Source organism: Bombina bombina, chromosome 4 (assembly GCF_027579735.1).
Source record: "Bombina bombina isolate aBomBom1 chromosome 4, aBomBom1.pri, whole genome shotgun sequence".
Classification (NCBI taxonomy): domain Eukaryota; kingdom Metazoa; phylum Chordata; class Amphibia; order Anura; family Bombinatoridae; genus Bombina; species Bombina bombina.
The window spans coordinates 710,516,137-710,531,079 of record NC_069502.1 but is presented as its reverse complement, the minus strand read 5'-3'; the positions used below and the strand labels follow the sequence as shown (position 1 = coordinate 710,531,079).

Genomic DNA, 14,943 nt, shown 5'->3' with positions numbered 1-14,943 from the left:
ACTTAGGAATATTGATTTGGATGATTTAATCCCAGCTTCTATATTAGCAGCTTTTCTATCCTCTCTCTTTATCAGGCGGTCTTTTAAGCTTATATAAATATATCATCATTATACTTTCATTTCTTATAAAGTAAAATAAAACCATATTCTAATACTGTCATTATTTATTTAGCTTGCTTTTGAAAAAAAAAAAAAAAGAAACTTGCAAATGATGCATGGAACTTAACCCCTTAATGACCACAGCCCTTTTCTATTTTCTGTCCGTTTGGGACCAAGGCTATTTTTACATTTTTGCGGTGTTTGTTTTTAGCTGTAATTTTCTTCTTACTCATTTACTGTACCAACACATATTATATACCGTTTTTCTCGCCATTAAATGGACTTTCTAAAGATACCATTATTTTCATCATATCATATAATTTACTATAAAAAAAATGATAAAATATGAGGAAAAATGGAAAAAAACACACTTTTTCTAACTTTGACCCCCAAAATCTGTTACATATCTAAAACCACCAAAAAACACCCATGCTAAATAGTTTCTAAATTTTGTTCTGAGTTTAGAAATACCCAATGTTTACATGTTCTTTGCTTTTTTTGCAAGTTATAGGGCCATAAATACAAGTAGCACTTTGCTATTTCCAAACCATTTTTCTTCCAAAATTAGCGCTAGTTACATTAGAACACTAATATCTTTCAGGAATCCCTGAATATCCCTTGACATGTATATATTTTTTTTAGTAGACAACCCAAAGTATTGATCTAGGCCAATTTTGGTATATTTCATACCACCATTTCACCGCCAAATGCGATCAAATACAAAAAATCGTTCACTTTTTCACAAATTGTTTCACAAACTTTCGGTTTCTCACTGAAATTATTTACAAACAACTTGTGCAATTATGGCATAAATGGTTGTAAATTCTTCTCTGGGATCCCCTTTGTTCAGAAATAGCAGACATATATGGCTTTGGCGTTGCTTTTTGGTAATTAGAAGGCCGCTAAATGCCACTGCGCACCACAAGTGTATTATGCCCAGCAGTAAAGGGGTTAATTAGGGAGCTTTTAGGGAGCTTGTAGGGTTAATTTTAGCTTTAGTGTAGTGTAGTAGACAACCCCAAGTATTGATCTAGGCACATTTTGGTATATTTCATGCCACCATTTCACCGCCAAATGCGATCAAATTAAAAAAAACTTAAAATTTTTCACAATTTTAGGTTTCTCACTGAAATCATTTACAAACAGCTTGTGCAATTATGGCACAAATGGTTGTAAATGCTTGTCTGGGATCCCCTTTGTTCAGAAATAGCAGACTTATATGGCTTTGGCGTTGCTTTCTGGTAATTAGAAGGCCGCTAAATCCTTCTGCGCCTCACACGTGTATTATGGCTAGCAGTGAAGGGGTTAATTAGGGCGTTTGTAGGGAGCTTGCAGGGTTAATTTTAGCTTTAGCGTAGAGATCAGCCTCCCATCTGACACATCCCACCCCCTGATCCCTCCCAAACAGCTCCCTTCCCTCCCCCACCCCACAATTGTCCCCGCCATCTTAAGTACTGGCAGAAAGTCTGCCAGTACTAAAATAAAAGGGTTTTTTAAAATAAAAAAATAAAAAAATTTATGTTTATTTTTTTTTTCTGTAGTGTAGCTTCCCCAACCCCCCCCCCCCACAGACAAACCCCCACCACCTTGCTGATCGTATTTTTTTTTTTTTTTTGACATTTTTGACATTTTTTATTTTCATCATTTTCTGTAGTGTAGTGGTTTCCACCCGCTCCCTCCCCGTGCACGCGCCCGCCCCCACCCTCCCGTGCACGCCCGCGCGCCCGTGCGCGCCCCCAGCCACCCCCGCCCACGATCCCGCCCCCCTTCACATAACCAGGGCCATCGATGGCCGCCACCCGCCTCCCGGTCCGGCTCCCACCCACCAACGCAGCAAGCCACCGATCTCCGATGCAGAGAGGGCCACAGAGTGGCTCTCTCTGCACCGGATGGCTTAAAAAGGTTATTGCAGGATGCCTCCATATCGAGGCATCACTGCAATAACCGGAAAGCATCTGGAAGCGAGCAGGATCGCTTCCAGCTGCTTTCCACACTGAGGACGTGCAGGGTACGTTCTCAGGCGTTAACTGCCTTTTTTCTGAGGACGTACCCTGCACGTCCTCAGTCGTTAAGGGGTTAAAGACCCTGCTCTGATCCAATTGGCAACGCTAATATAACATGTGGCACTTCTACTATGTGTTTAACCCCTTTGCAGAGTTGAAGGTCATAAAATGACATGCTCGGACAATCAATATTCCTTAGTACATTATTAGAATAAAACAAAGCAGAACAAGCACTTTAGGCAAACTGTAATTAAAACATCAACATCAATATTCCTCTGTATAGTGTTATGCAAAAGAGAATAACCACTTCTGGCATGTTAAGCCATGTTATATATTACATGATAAATGGTAAAAAGTTTACCTGAGATGTTGATGTGCTGGGATTGTCAACCATTTCTTCCCAGTTAGGGCTAGATTACAAGTGGAGCGGTAGTTTGTGCCCTTGCTCGTGAGTTAACTCCTTTAGAAGTAAGCTTTTTGCGCCTGAAAAAAGCCGAACTTAGAATACCACAACCATGTTAATGTAGTTTCCCATTGACTACAATGGAGCGGGAAAAGTGGGAAGAAAAAAACCTAACACCCATCAAGTCGCACAAACACGACTATGTTTTCTCAAGTGCGCTAACCCGACATGAAATATGAATATTTCACATTAAAATGTTCTCCACCTCTTAACATTTATCATGTAATATACAACATGGCTTAACATGCAAGAAGTGATTATTCTCTTTTGCATAACACTATACAGAGGAATATTGATTTTGATATTTTAAAGGGACAGTCTACACATTGTTCATCTTAAAGTCTTACCTTAGATTAAGCTGCAAATAGCCTCCTGAACTTTTTCTATATCATGTAGCAAGAATAGTAAAAAAATAGTTATTTTAAAATGATTATTATTTCTGACCACTTTGAAATGGCTGCCAAGCTCAGCCCATTGATGACATCATGATCTGGGCTGCATATGGCATCCAATCATAAAAGGCTCACTAGTTAAATTCAACAGACTGTCAATGCTATTCAGCAGAGTGCCTAGATGCAGCCCAGATCGTGATGTCATCAGTGGGCTGAACTTGGCAGCCATTTCAAAGTGGCCAGAAACAATATTCATCTTAAAATAACTTTTTCTTACCTTTCCTGCTGCATGATATAGAAAGGGTGTGCAGGAGGCTATTTGCAACTTAATCTAAAGTAAGACTAAGGTGTAGACTGTCCCTTTAGTTACAGTTTGCCCAACGTGTTTGTTCTGCCTTTTTTTATAATAATAATAATAATGTAGTAAGGAACATTGATTTTGATTATCCGTTAGTGCATGTCATTTTATGACCATCAATTCTGCAAAGGGGTTAGAGGGACATTCCGGTCAAAATTTAAATGCACATAGATTAATTACATCTTTGAAAAGAAACATATTTGCAATATACATGCATTAGCAAAAATGCTTCTAGTAAAAGTTATCACTGTTTTAGTGTTAGCATTTTTCTCTGCACGTGCATGTGAAGTATAGCTAGATATTCTCAGTGCACCAGCATTTTAAATACTGTAGCTGCTCAGAGTGGCAGTAAGGCTTGTGTAATGTCAGCAATTAACAAATTGAGTCATTACTAAGATAGCACAAGCACATTAGGCTCTCTGAAAAGTTTAAAATACTGTTGCACGGTGCATATTTAAAAACAGCTATAACTGTTAATAGAAACATTTTTGCTAATACATATTACAAAAATGCTTCATTTCAAAGCTGAAATGTATCTATGTGGATTCCAATTTTGGCTGGAATGTCCCTATAAACACACAGTAGAAGTGCAGCATGTACAATTAGTGCTGCTGATTGGATCAGAGCAGGGACTTTCCAAACATCATTGGCAAGTTTCTTGTTTTTTTTGCAAAAAGCAAGCTAAATAAATAATGACAGTTTTAGAATATGGCCTTATTTTAATTTATAAGGAATTAAAGTATAATGATGTCACTTTAAATAAATATATGAGCTTAGAAGACCCCCTGATAAAGAGAGAGGGTAGAAACGCTGCTAATATAAAAGCTATGATTAAATTATCAAATCAATATTTCATAGCAAATTATTGTATAAAACACAGCAGAATAAGTATGTTGGACATGTTAAAGCATGTTGCACAGTAAAACATAAAAAAAAATACTTTGAAAACTAACTATAATACACCACTCTCCTCTTACTACCTCCATCTTTGTTGAGAGTTGCAAGAGAATGACTGGATATGGCAGTGAGGGGAGGAGCTATATAGCAGCTCTGCTGTGGGTGATCCTCTTGCAACTTCCTGTTGGGAAGGAGAATATTCCACAAGTAATGGATGATCCGTGGACTGGATACACTTAACAGGAGAAAAGACCACATGCTAAAGTGTTTTTTTTTGCTGCCATGAAAACAGAATTTATGCTTACCTGATAAATTACTTTCTCCAACGGTGTGTCCGGTCCATGGCGTCATCCTTACTTGTGGGAATATCTCTTCCCCAACAGGAAATGGCAAAGAGTCCCAGCAAAGCTGGCCATATAGTCCCTCCTAGGCTCCGCCCACCCCAGTCATTCGACCGACGGACAGGAGGAAAAATATAGGAGAAACCATATGGTACCGTGGTGACTGTAGTTAGAGAAAATAATTCATCAGACCTGATTAAAAAACCAGGGCGGGCCGTGGACCGGACACACCGTTGGAGAAAGTAATTTATCAGGTAAGCATAAATTCTGTTTTCTCCAACATTGGTGTGTCCGGTCCACGGCGTCATCCTTACTTGTGGGAACCAATACCAAAGCTTTAGGACACGGATGAAGGGAGGGAGCAAATCAGGTTACCTAAACGGAAGGCACCACGGCTTGCAAACACCAAAAAAACTCTTAACCATCTCCGTGGAGATGTTGCCTGTGCAACGGCAAAGAGAATGACTGGGGTGGGCGGAGGCTAGGAGGGACTATATGGCCAGCTTTGCTGGGACTCTTTGCCATTTCCTGTTGGGGAAGAGATATTCCCAAAGTAAGAATGACGCCGTGGACCGGACACACCAATGTTGGAGAAAACTGTAAGTAAAACATCAAAATCAATATTCCTCTGTATAGTGTTATGCAAAAGAGAATACAGTAATCACGTATGGCATGTTAAGCCATGTTGTATGTTACATGATAAATATTGAAAGGTTTACCTGAGATATTGATGTGCCATTTATGAGTGGAGAACATTGAAATGTGAAATATTCATATTTCATGTTGGGTTACCACACTTGAGAAAACGTGGTTGGGTTGGGTGTTTTTTCCCGCTCCATTGTAGTCTATGGGAAAATACGTTAACATGCTTGTGGTATTCTAAGTTTGGCTTTTTGCTCATGCAAAAAGATTACTTCTAGCAGAGTTAACGCACGAGCAAGAGCACAAACTACCGCTCCACTCGTAATCATAAAAGGTTTACCTGAAATGTTAATGTGTTGGGATTATCATAAGAGATAAACTTCCTATTACGTCTTTCTGTACCCTGAATGATTCGACCAATAAAGACACAACAACAGGTTTTGGGCTAAAGACCGGTCACGGTCACGTTTATTACAACAATAAACCTCTTAAACTAAGCTATGTAAATATGCCAACCTAGGCAACTTTAATAATGATAACAAAGAGCTGTATAAAGTTCTTAACTGGTGGCGGCAATTAATTAGCTAGTTTAACCCCTACTAACAGACGGCCAGGGCCCTACACGGAATTGCGCGCCCAATTGGCAGAGAGAGAAAGCTGTAAGCTGATAGAGGTGTTTGGCCTACGATTCGTAGGGGGGAGTAACCCCCTAGGTCACCACCTAGTGGGCGTCGCCTCCCCCATCCTAGGGCATCACTCTTCTCTCTCCCTGCCCGCTCTCTGGGCCCTGACCGACCGCTAGCTAGGGCATAAACAACCAGCCTAGTAAGGCAACCTCTTCAAACGAGTCGTAAAAACACGCCCGAACAGGTGGAAGACTAAATTAAAACCTGGGCTTAAAGGGCTAATTCATATAAACCTACCCCCGCCAGGGTGACCTCTAACCATTAACACTATGAGCCGCCACCTCTTCATCCAGGGACGGGTGGGTGGGAAAGCTCCCTTGAAGTCTGGAACCAGGAACAAAGAGGTCCGGATCCACTGCAGCCAGGATCTATAAAGGTAAGCAGAAACACCCGCCCCTACACTTGCAACAATGTAATACCTAGTACACTCCAGACTTCAACTCAGTTATCCCTTAATTTTGTTACATGCCCACTAGAGGGCCCTCCACTTCCAGACATTTCTGCACATTTTATTGAAAGTGAAAGCGCAGTTAGTTCCCAGGCAAACTACTGAAGTGAAGTCCTTACGTAAAACGGGAACTAGATTTATTTTTGACAGTGTTTTGATACATACTAGTAGTTTAATTAAAAAAAAAAATTGTACTTAAAAAAAAAACTGCATTGTATTTCCAAAAATGAAAGTGCAATTCCAAAAAACAAGATTGTACTTCCAAAAAAAGAATTGTATTTGTAATTAAAGATTTGTATTCTTAAAAAAAATTGTATTTCCAAAACAAAAATGTATTTTAACATTTAGATTTGTATTCATATGTCACTATTTATGAACAATGAGAGAGAATCTCACACGCTTGCTTTTTTTGACAGCAATCTTATTTAATAGTTTAATAACTTATTACAACATATTTTCCTTTAGTGTTGTTCAAAATAATTGTGTACTTTCACTTTTAATTTTTCATTAGAAAACAAAATGAAACAAAATTTTACTTGTAGGTAAATATATAACAATGAGATTTGTATGTTTCTTTCTGTTAGAAAACATAAGACCAATACATTAGTTACCTACCTATTTGCTAACTCCATTGATATCTCCTCTAGTGGCTGGCCCTTTGTATTCGGAACAAACATTATAATGAATACCAGTGATGTCAAACTCATTGCAGAGTAGCCAAAAAGCATCCAAGGCAAGCCAATGATTTCTGTTAACATAACAAAAAGAATTTTCCATAGTTGTTTTTATTATTCTTCATTTCATTCTGTCTCTAATAAAATGAGTTGTATATCTCATTTGCATATGTTACCCAGAGTTCTTTGCTGCTTGTTAAAAATACATACAGAATACTTCTTAGGAAAAACAAGCGGGAATATTTGCCTAGATGTGCTAATTAGCTATACAACAAATTTTGTGGCTCTTCTAAAATAATTTACATAATAATAATAATAAGTGACAACAATGAGACTTAAAGGGACATTAAACCCAATTTGTTTCTTTCATGATTCAGATGGAGAATACCATTTTAAACAATTTTCTAATTTACTTCTATTATCTAATTTGCTTCATTCTCTTGATATTCTTTCCTGAAAAGCATATCTAGATAGGCTCAGTAGCTTCTGATTTGTGGCTGCACATAGATGCCTCATGTGATTGGCTCACCCATGTGTATTGCTATTTCTTTAACAAAAGATATCTAAAGAATGAAGCAAATTAGATAATAGAAGTAAATAGGAATGTTGTTTAAAATTGTCTTTTCTATCTGAATCATGAAAGAATTTTTTTGTGTTTAATAAGAAATACAATTACTCTAAATTTATAGAGATAGTCTAATGAATTGCTGGGACTTTTCCTCAGACCTGTGCAGCATGAACAGCCTCTGATTGGTGCATATACACTATATACATGTGTGATTGATAGGTAAATGAATGCACTGTGCAAATGATTCCTATGCTTTGAGATCAGTATCTGAAACATTTACAGTGTGCCACTATTGGAGTTGGAAAAAAAGGCAATCCTGAATTTTATTACAAGACCAGAGACTCCTATTTTTTGCGTTACTCTTTCTTTACTACTCAATGCAGCCTTTTAAAGAACAATAACATTGATAAGTTAAATAACATAAACATAATAAGAAGCTAACAGAAGCTTATTATAGTGAGAAAAAACAGCCAATCAGCACAGAGAATAGCCTATAAACAGAGCACCCAGATAACACTCATTCTCTTTCTTTTTGCTGCTCAAATTCAGATAAGTGGTGCAGTCTTAAAATAAAATTTTTTAATTATTGTTATTGGTTTTTATATATATGTCTTTTCTTATTTTAACCTTATTTTGACAGTATTAATTTGCTCTGGTTACTTTTATTAATCTCCGTTTTTCTCATTTATTTTGTTTCTTGCTTATTTTGTTTATTGTATAAGCCTCTTTTTTCCGTTTTAATCTCTTGCTCGTTTCCTGACTTATAACCCCCTTCTTTCCATCCTTGTCTCTTTCGCTATGCTCGTTTCCTGATTTTTAAACGTTTGCTGCTAATCTTACCTATTCAATCCTTTCCCCTCTCCTGTTTGGTTTTGTTTGTGCGGCCGCCATTTTGTGGGCCGTCCCCTTCCCGCCCATTATCGCTGACGCGATAGTTCTCTCCCCTCAGTCAGCCGAAGCTTCTCAAACTGAGTGGTAACTTTGTTGCGGTTACACTCGGTTATCATATTTCAAGTGTTTTAAAAAGTTTTACAGCCCTTTATTGCCATCTTCTGGCATCCTTTATATGACAGTGAATTTGTTTAGCATAATTATTTAACAATCTTTTTTCAAGCCTAGTTTAAAGTTTTACCTCAGTTGTGTTATATAAAAATTTTTTTTTTTTTTTTTTGGTTAATTCTTTTATTAATTAAGTTTATATTAGTATATATATAATTATTGCTTAAGGGAGATTTAATTTATTAAAACATTTTAATATTTTCTTGTACATTGCTACTTGCTAAAACATTTATAAGCAATGTCTGAAACACAAACTAATTCACCTCCCTTAACTTTACATACAGTGCAGTCTATGATAGATTCCTCTATGAATAATTTATTTAACAAAATGACCTCTTTGATGGGAGAGAAACAAAGAAAAATATCTTTAAAAAGAAAGAACCCATCTATTGCCTATAAAGCAAGCAAAAAACTTATTGAAAAGTCACGTCAGCTTTTAGCTGAGCCTAATATTCCTCACAGCAAAGGAAGAAAAACCGCTGTCAGTAGAACCCTGCACCCCGAGGGTAACCAAACGGGGGATACCTATGTATCCAAAAAATTGAAATTTAAAACACAAAACATTACTGATAATCCATCTTCAGAATCTGAGGATTCAGATGGTGACGAATATACTGACATTAATTCAGACAATTTCAATGAATCAGAAAATTCTGATGGCTCCCCTGTAGCCAAAAAACTGAAAAAGAAAGCCAAATAATCTTATGATTACAGTGAGGACGAGGAAGACTTTATAGATTGTTTGGGCAATCCTAGGTTTAAACTTGACGAATTACACCATCCCCGGTACGCCGAGTGGTGTCCCCCCATTGATTTAGCCAAATTTATTGACCATCAGTTATGCAAACCCCTGAAAAAACAAACCCGTAACAAAATGAAAGCTGAATGTCCTCGTCCCCTGTTACCTAAAAATGCTTCTGTCACTCCTGAGGTTGACCCTAAAATTCTAAAATTTATTGGCACCCCAGGTTATAAATTGAAAAAAGGAGTGGATAGATCCTGGAAAATTTGCCAGGATAAACTTTTAGATTCTGTTGGGCCCCTCACTAAACTATTCGAATTGTCTGAGCAAGGTGTAGCTGAAAATTGTCCTTTGGACCCCTATGTTGTCAGAGAGTGGGTCCAAAGACTTCTCTGTTTTATTGGAAATACTAATTGTGCAATGTCCGGAGAAAGAAGACGTAACATCTTGAGGAAAATAGATCCTAAAATTTCCGATTTCTCCTCAAGCAATATCGCTTCAGACAACAAGGGTCTTTTGTTTGGAGACTCATATTTAAAAGATCTAAGCCAATATGTCAACACTTTCACTAATTTAAACAAAGTAAAGACATCTGTTAAGAAAATTTTCTACCCTAACCAGGGTTTTTCTGACAGGGCCGGGAGAGGCAGAGGCCACTTTCCCGGCCGCCAATCCTTTTTATCCAGGTCTCACTACTATCCCCAGCAATCCCAATTCCAACATCAGTTTCAGACACAATTTCAAAGAGGTTATTCAGAACCATCTACCTCTTCCTTCTTCCCGACAAGAGGTCGACCCTGGACTCAGAGAGGTTTTAGGACCAGAGCCAGAGCCAGACAAGCTCCAGGTAAGTTCATTACTTCCTCCCCATGTCTCTTCTTTCCCAGAAAAAATTGATGGCAGACTCGCCCTGTTTGCTCAAAATTGGGCTTCAATTACTTCAGACCCCTGGGTCTTACATCAAAATGTACAGTGAGATGCAAAAAAGAGAGATTTTGCAGCGCAAAGAGAAAGACTGTTGGTTACTGGACTTCGTTAAATACTAAAACCCACTATCAGAGTAAGCAAAAAATTAGTGTAATCAAAATTCAATACTTTGAAATACAATTGACAACTTCATTCACACGAAATAACTTTATTGGAAAAAATAATTAAAGTAGTAGTCCGGCTGGACTAGTACTCACGCACACTCACACACATACGGTTTAAAACTTGCTGGAACTCAGACTATGTAATTTGATCTGAATTGCACCTCAAAAAATATACATCACTCCTTAACAGGAGGTATAAGAGTATTTGTGTATATATAAATAATCAACTCCTGTAGGTAAGTGAGTATGTTATTAGTAGTGGTAGTAGGGTGTATCTAATAAGTACTTATACAAAAAAGCACCACAATAATATAAATAGTATCCGATTAAATTTCCGGTTTGTGTGCTAAGAAATGTAAAGTCTACAGTACACTCAATGTATATATGTTAGTCAAACAGTCAAAAGTAAAGCTGGTGGTTTGCTGTGTTCCTAAATTTTAATCATTGCAAGTGTTGCAAAATATGTTAAACTGGTATTAAAGGGCCCCGGTCACAGCACAGTCATTGGTGATTTTAAAGTACGGTATATACCTTTAAATTAATTAAAAATTCAAATGCACTTTATATGCATAATGCACATATGCATCATTAAGTGTAGTATTAATGTATGACTAATACAACCAATTATTAACTTTGCTTTGAAAAAGAGTTAGAAATTAGATTTTCAGTTCAACCTTGCTGAATAAAAATATACCAACAGGTAACCCACAAATGGAAAGATATCCTTAGCTGAGCTAGAAAAGGTCTCTTCTATAGCGGAGGCCTGTTTAAACATTAGCTATCTTTGGAGCTTATAGTTCAACCACACTGAGTATAAATATACCAGCAGATTACCCACAAATGGAACGATATGCTGAGCTGAACTAAAAAAAGGTCTCTTCTATAGCGGAGGCCTGTTTAACCATTTAGCTGTCGCTGGAGCTATAGTTCAACCTTGCTAAGTATAAATGTACCCACAGGTTACCCACGAATAGAAAGATATGTTGAGCTGAACTGAAAAAAGGTCTCTTCTATAGCGGAGGCCTGTTTAACCATTAGTTATCACTGTATATAATTCTGAGCACAGGTTACCCACGATTGAAAAGAAGTCTGCTAATCTTAGACTGAAAAAGGTCTCTTCTATAGCGGAGGCCTTGTTTTAACATTAACTGCCACTGTCTGTAAGCGTAATCACTATGGTGCAATTAGATATTAAGGCTGAGTCAGCTATTAAAATCGAGGTTCCATAACCTCATGCAGGTGCCCCTGACGCGCGTTTCACATAACGCTTCTTCAGAGGGGTACGCGCCGGCCGGACAGAGCGGGATATAAGACGATCTTAATCCCGCCCCTGTTTGGCGATTGGTTCATTGCGATAGGACTCAAAACAGTTTGATTGGTTCACATCCAATCATAACAATGACTGGCATTGATTAGATCCAATTGGATCATGAGCTAGCTGTGACATAGGACTTCAATGGAAAATAGGATTCAATGTGTCAATTCTGCAGTACGTCAGCAGATTAATATACTGAAACAAGAACCTTAGCAAGGTTGAACTATAGCTCCAGCGACAGCTAAATGGTTAAACAGGCCTCCGCTATAGAAGAGACCCTTTTTTTAGTTCAGCTCAGCATATCGTTCCATTTGTGGGTAATCTGCTGGTATATTTATACTCAGTGTGGTTGAACTATAAGCTCCAAAGATAGCTAATGTTTAAACAGGCCTCCGCTATAGAAGAGACCTTTTCTAGCTCAGCTAAGGATATCTTTCCATTTGTGGGTTACCTGTTGGTATATTTTTATTCAGCAAGGTTGAACTGAAAATCTAATTTCTAACTCTTTTTCAAAGCAAAGTTAATAATTGGTTGTATTAGTCATACATTAATACTACACTTAATGATGCATATGTGCATTATGCATATAAAGTGCATTTGAATTTTTAATTAATTTAAAGGTATATACCGTACTTTAAAATCACCAATGACTGTGCTGTGACCGGGGCCCTTTAATACCAGTTTAACATATTTTGCAACACTTGCAATGATTAAAATTTAGGAACACAGCAAACCACCAGCTTTACTTTTGACTGTTTGACTAACATATATACATTGAGTGTACTGTAGACTTTACATTTCTTAGCACACAAACCGGAAATTTAATCGGATACTATTTATATTATTGTGGTGCTTTTTTGTATAAGTACTTATTAGATACACCCTACTACCACTACTAATAACATACTCACTTACCTACAGGAGTTGATTATTTATATATACACAAATACTCTTATACCTCCTGTTAAGGAGTGATGTATATTTTTTGAGGTGCAATTCAGATCAAATTACATAGTCTGAGTTCCAGCAAGTTTTAAACCGTATGTGTGTGAGTGTGCGTGAGTACTAGTCCAGCCGGACTACTACTTTTATTATTTTTTCCAATAAAGTTATTTTGTGTGAATGAAGTTGTCAATTGTATTTCAAAGTATTGAATTTTGATTACACTAATTTTTTGCTTACTCTGATAGTGGGTTTTAGTATTTAACGAAGTCCAGTAACCAACAGTCTTTCTCTTTGCGCTGCAAAATCTCTCTTTTTTGCATCTCACTGTACATTTTGATGTATATTACTGTTAATGGTTCTGGAACTTAAGGGTCACAATATATAAATAATAAATCTGATTTATCCCTTAAGTTTGGATTAATATAACCCACCCCATCCTCCCTCAAAAAACCTTCCTACAAATCCCTGGGTCTTACAGGCTGTGTCAGGCATTCTCATAGAGTTCATATCTCCCCCAACACAAACTTGTCTTCCTCATCCAATTCATTTTTCTCAGGAAGACTCCCTTTTGGTCAAGAGAGAAATTTCTACTCTCTTCTCCAAAAAAGCAATTCTTCCAGTTATTCAACCCCAAGATTTTTACCTAAGCAATCTATTTTTAGTAAAAAAGAAAAACAATCAATTCAGGCCAGTCATAAATCTAAAATATTTAAATGCCTTCGTTGTGTACCATCATTTCAAAATGGAGGGAATTCATTTATTAAGAGAATGCTTAAGAGAAAACGATTGGTTGGTTCGTTTAGATCTTACAGACGCCTATCTAACCGTCCCAATCGCTCAAGAACATTGGAAATTCTTGACATTCCGTTGGGAAGATCAGTTTTGGAATTTCACTTGTCTTCCCTTTGGCCTGTCCTCAGCCCCTTGGATCTTCACCAAGTTACTGAAACCAGTAGTGGCCTGGTTGAGACTCAGAGGGATTCGTCTGATAATTTATCTAGATGATATCTTAATTATGGACCAAGATTTTTATTCCCTTCAGAATCATCTAACTACCACAATTTCCCTTCTGGAATCCTTAGGTTTTCTTGTGAACAAAGAGAAATCAGTTCTTTTCCCTACAAAATCGCTGATTTTCTTAGGTTTCAAAATCAATTCGATACTCTCCACTCTGAGTCTTCCTTCGGACAAAGTGAAGAATATAAAGAAGGAAATTGCCAAAACCTTATCCAAAGATTCAGTCCCTATCAGAACTATAGCCAGAATAGTAGGGTTACTATCATCCACTATTCAGGCTGTCTTTCCGGCCCCCTTACATTACAGAGAACTCCAGAGATTAAAAATTCTTCATTTAAGAAAAGGGTTTTCCTACTCTCATTTGATACCTTTATCTCTAGAGGCCAAAGAAGAACTATCCTGGTGGCTTTCTCATTTAGAAGCCTGGAATGGGAGAGCCATTTTTGGCAGGACTCCAGATTTTGTTATAGAATTCGACGCCAGTCTTTCCGGCTGGGGTGCGCGTTGTGGTCCTTCCATCACAGGTGGCAAATGGACATTGGAGGAGAAAGGTTTCCATATCAATTGTTTGGAATTATTGGCTGGCTCGTTTGCAGTCAAAAGTTTTGCCAAATTTTCTTCTCCAGTTTCTATTCTTCTTCGCATGGACAATATTTCAGCAGTGCGATATCTCAATCGTTTGGGAGGCACCAAATCAAGGAATTTGTCCAACATAACCAAGGAATTTATTCATCTTTGTTTAGACAGGAATATTTCTATCAAAGCGGAATATATTCCAGGACAATCGAACGCAGCTGCAGATTGGGGATCTCGTCATTTGACAGATTCCAGCGATTGGAGACTAGACAGGAAAATGTTTTTATTCCTTCAATCTCTCAGAGGTCCGTTTTGTCTGGATCTTTTTGCGTCCAGGACCAATTTTCAAATTTGCCCATACTTCAGCTGGCGCCCAGACCCAGAAGCTGCGGCCATAGATGCTTTTCTACATCCATGGCCCCCCCAGAAAGCTTATGATTTCCCTCCATTCTCAATGATCCCGAGGACAATTTCAACAGTCCGCAAGGATCTCCTATGCCTAACCATAGTGACTCCCTTTTGGCCAACCCAATCTTGGTATCCCTCCCTTCTGGAGATGTCCATCAATCTTCCAATTCTTTTTCCTCCACTTCCTCACCTGTTAGTCAACCCGGAGGGCGAATTTCA

The 14,943-nt window shown here is 37.7% G+C and overlaps 1 protein-coding gene across 1 annotated transcript in view; it reads right to left on the bottom strand.

Annotated features, from left to right (window-relative positions):
- The window catches only part of SLC2A12 (solute carrier family 2 member 12), a 137,939-nt gene that overhangs the window by 11,394 nt on the left and 111,602 nt on the right, over positions 1-14,943 (bottom strand). Inside the window, exon 4 of the mRNA XM_053710905.1 lies at positions 6,945-7,077. Coding sequence (XP_053566880.1) covers positions 6,945-7,077 — 133 coding nt within the window. The remainder of the gene's footprint in view (positions 1-6,944; positions 7,078-14,943) is intronic.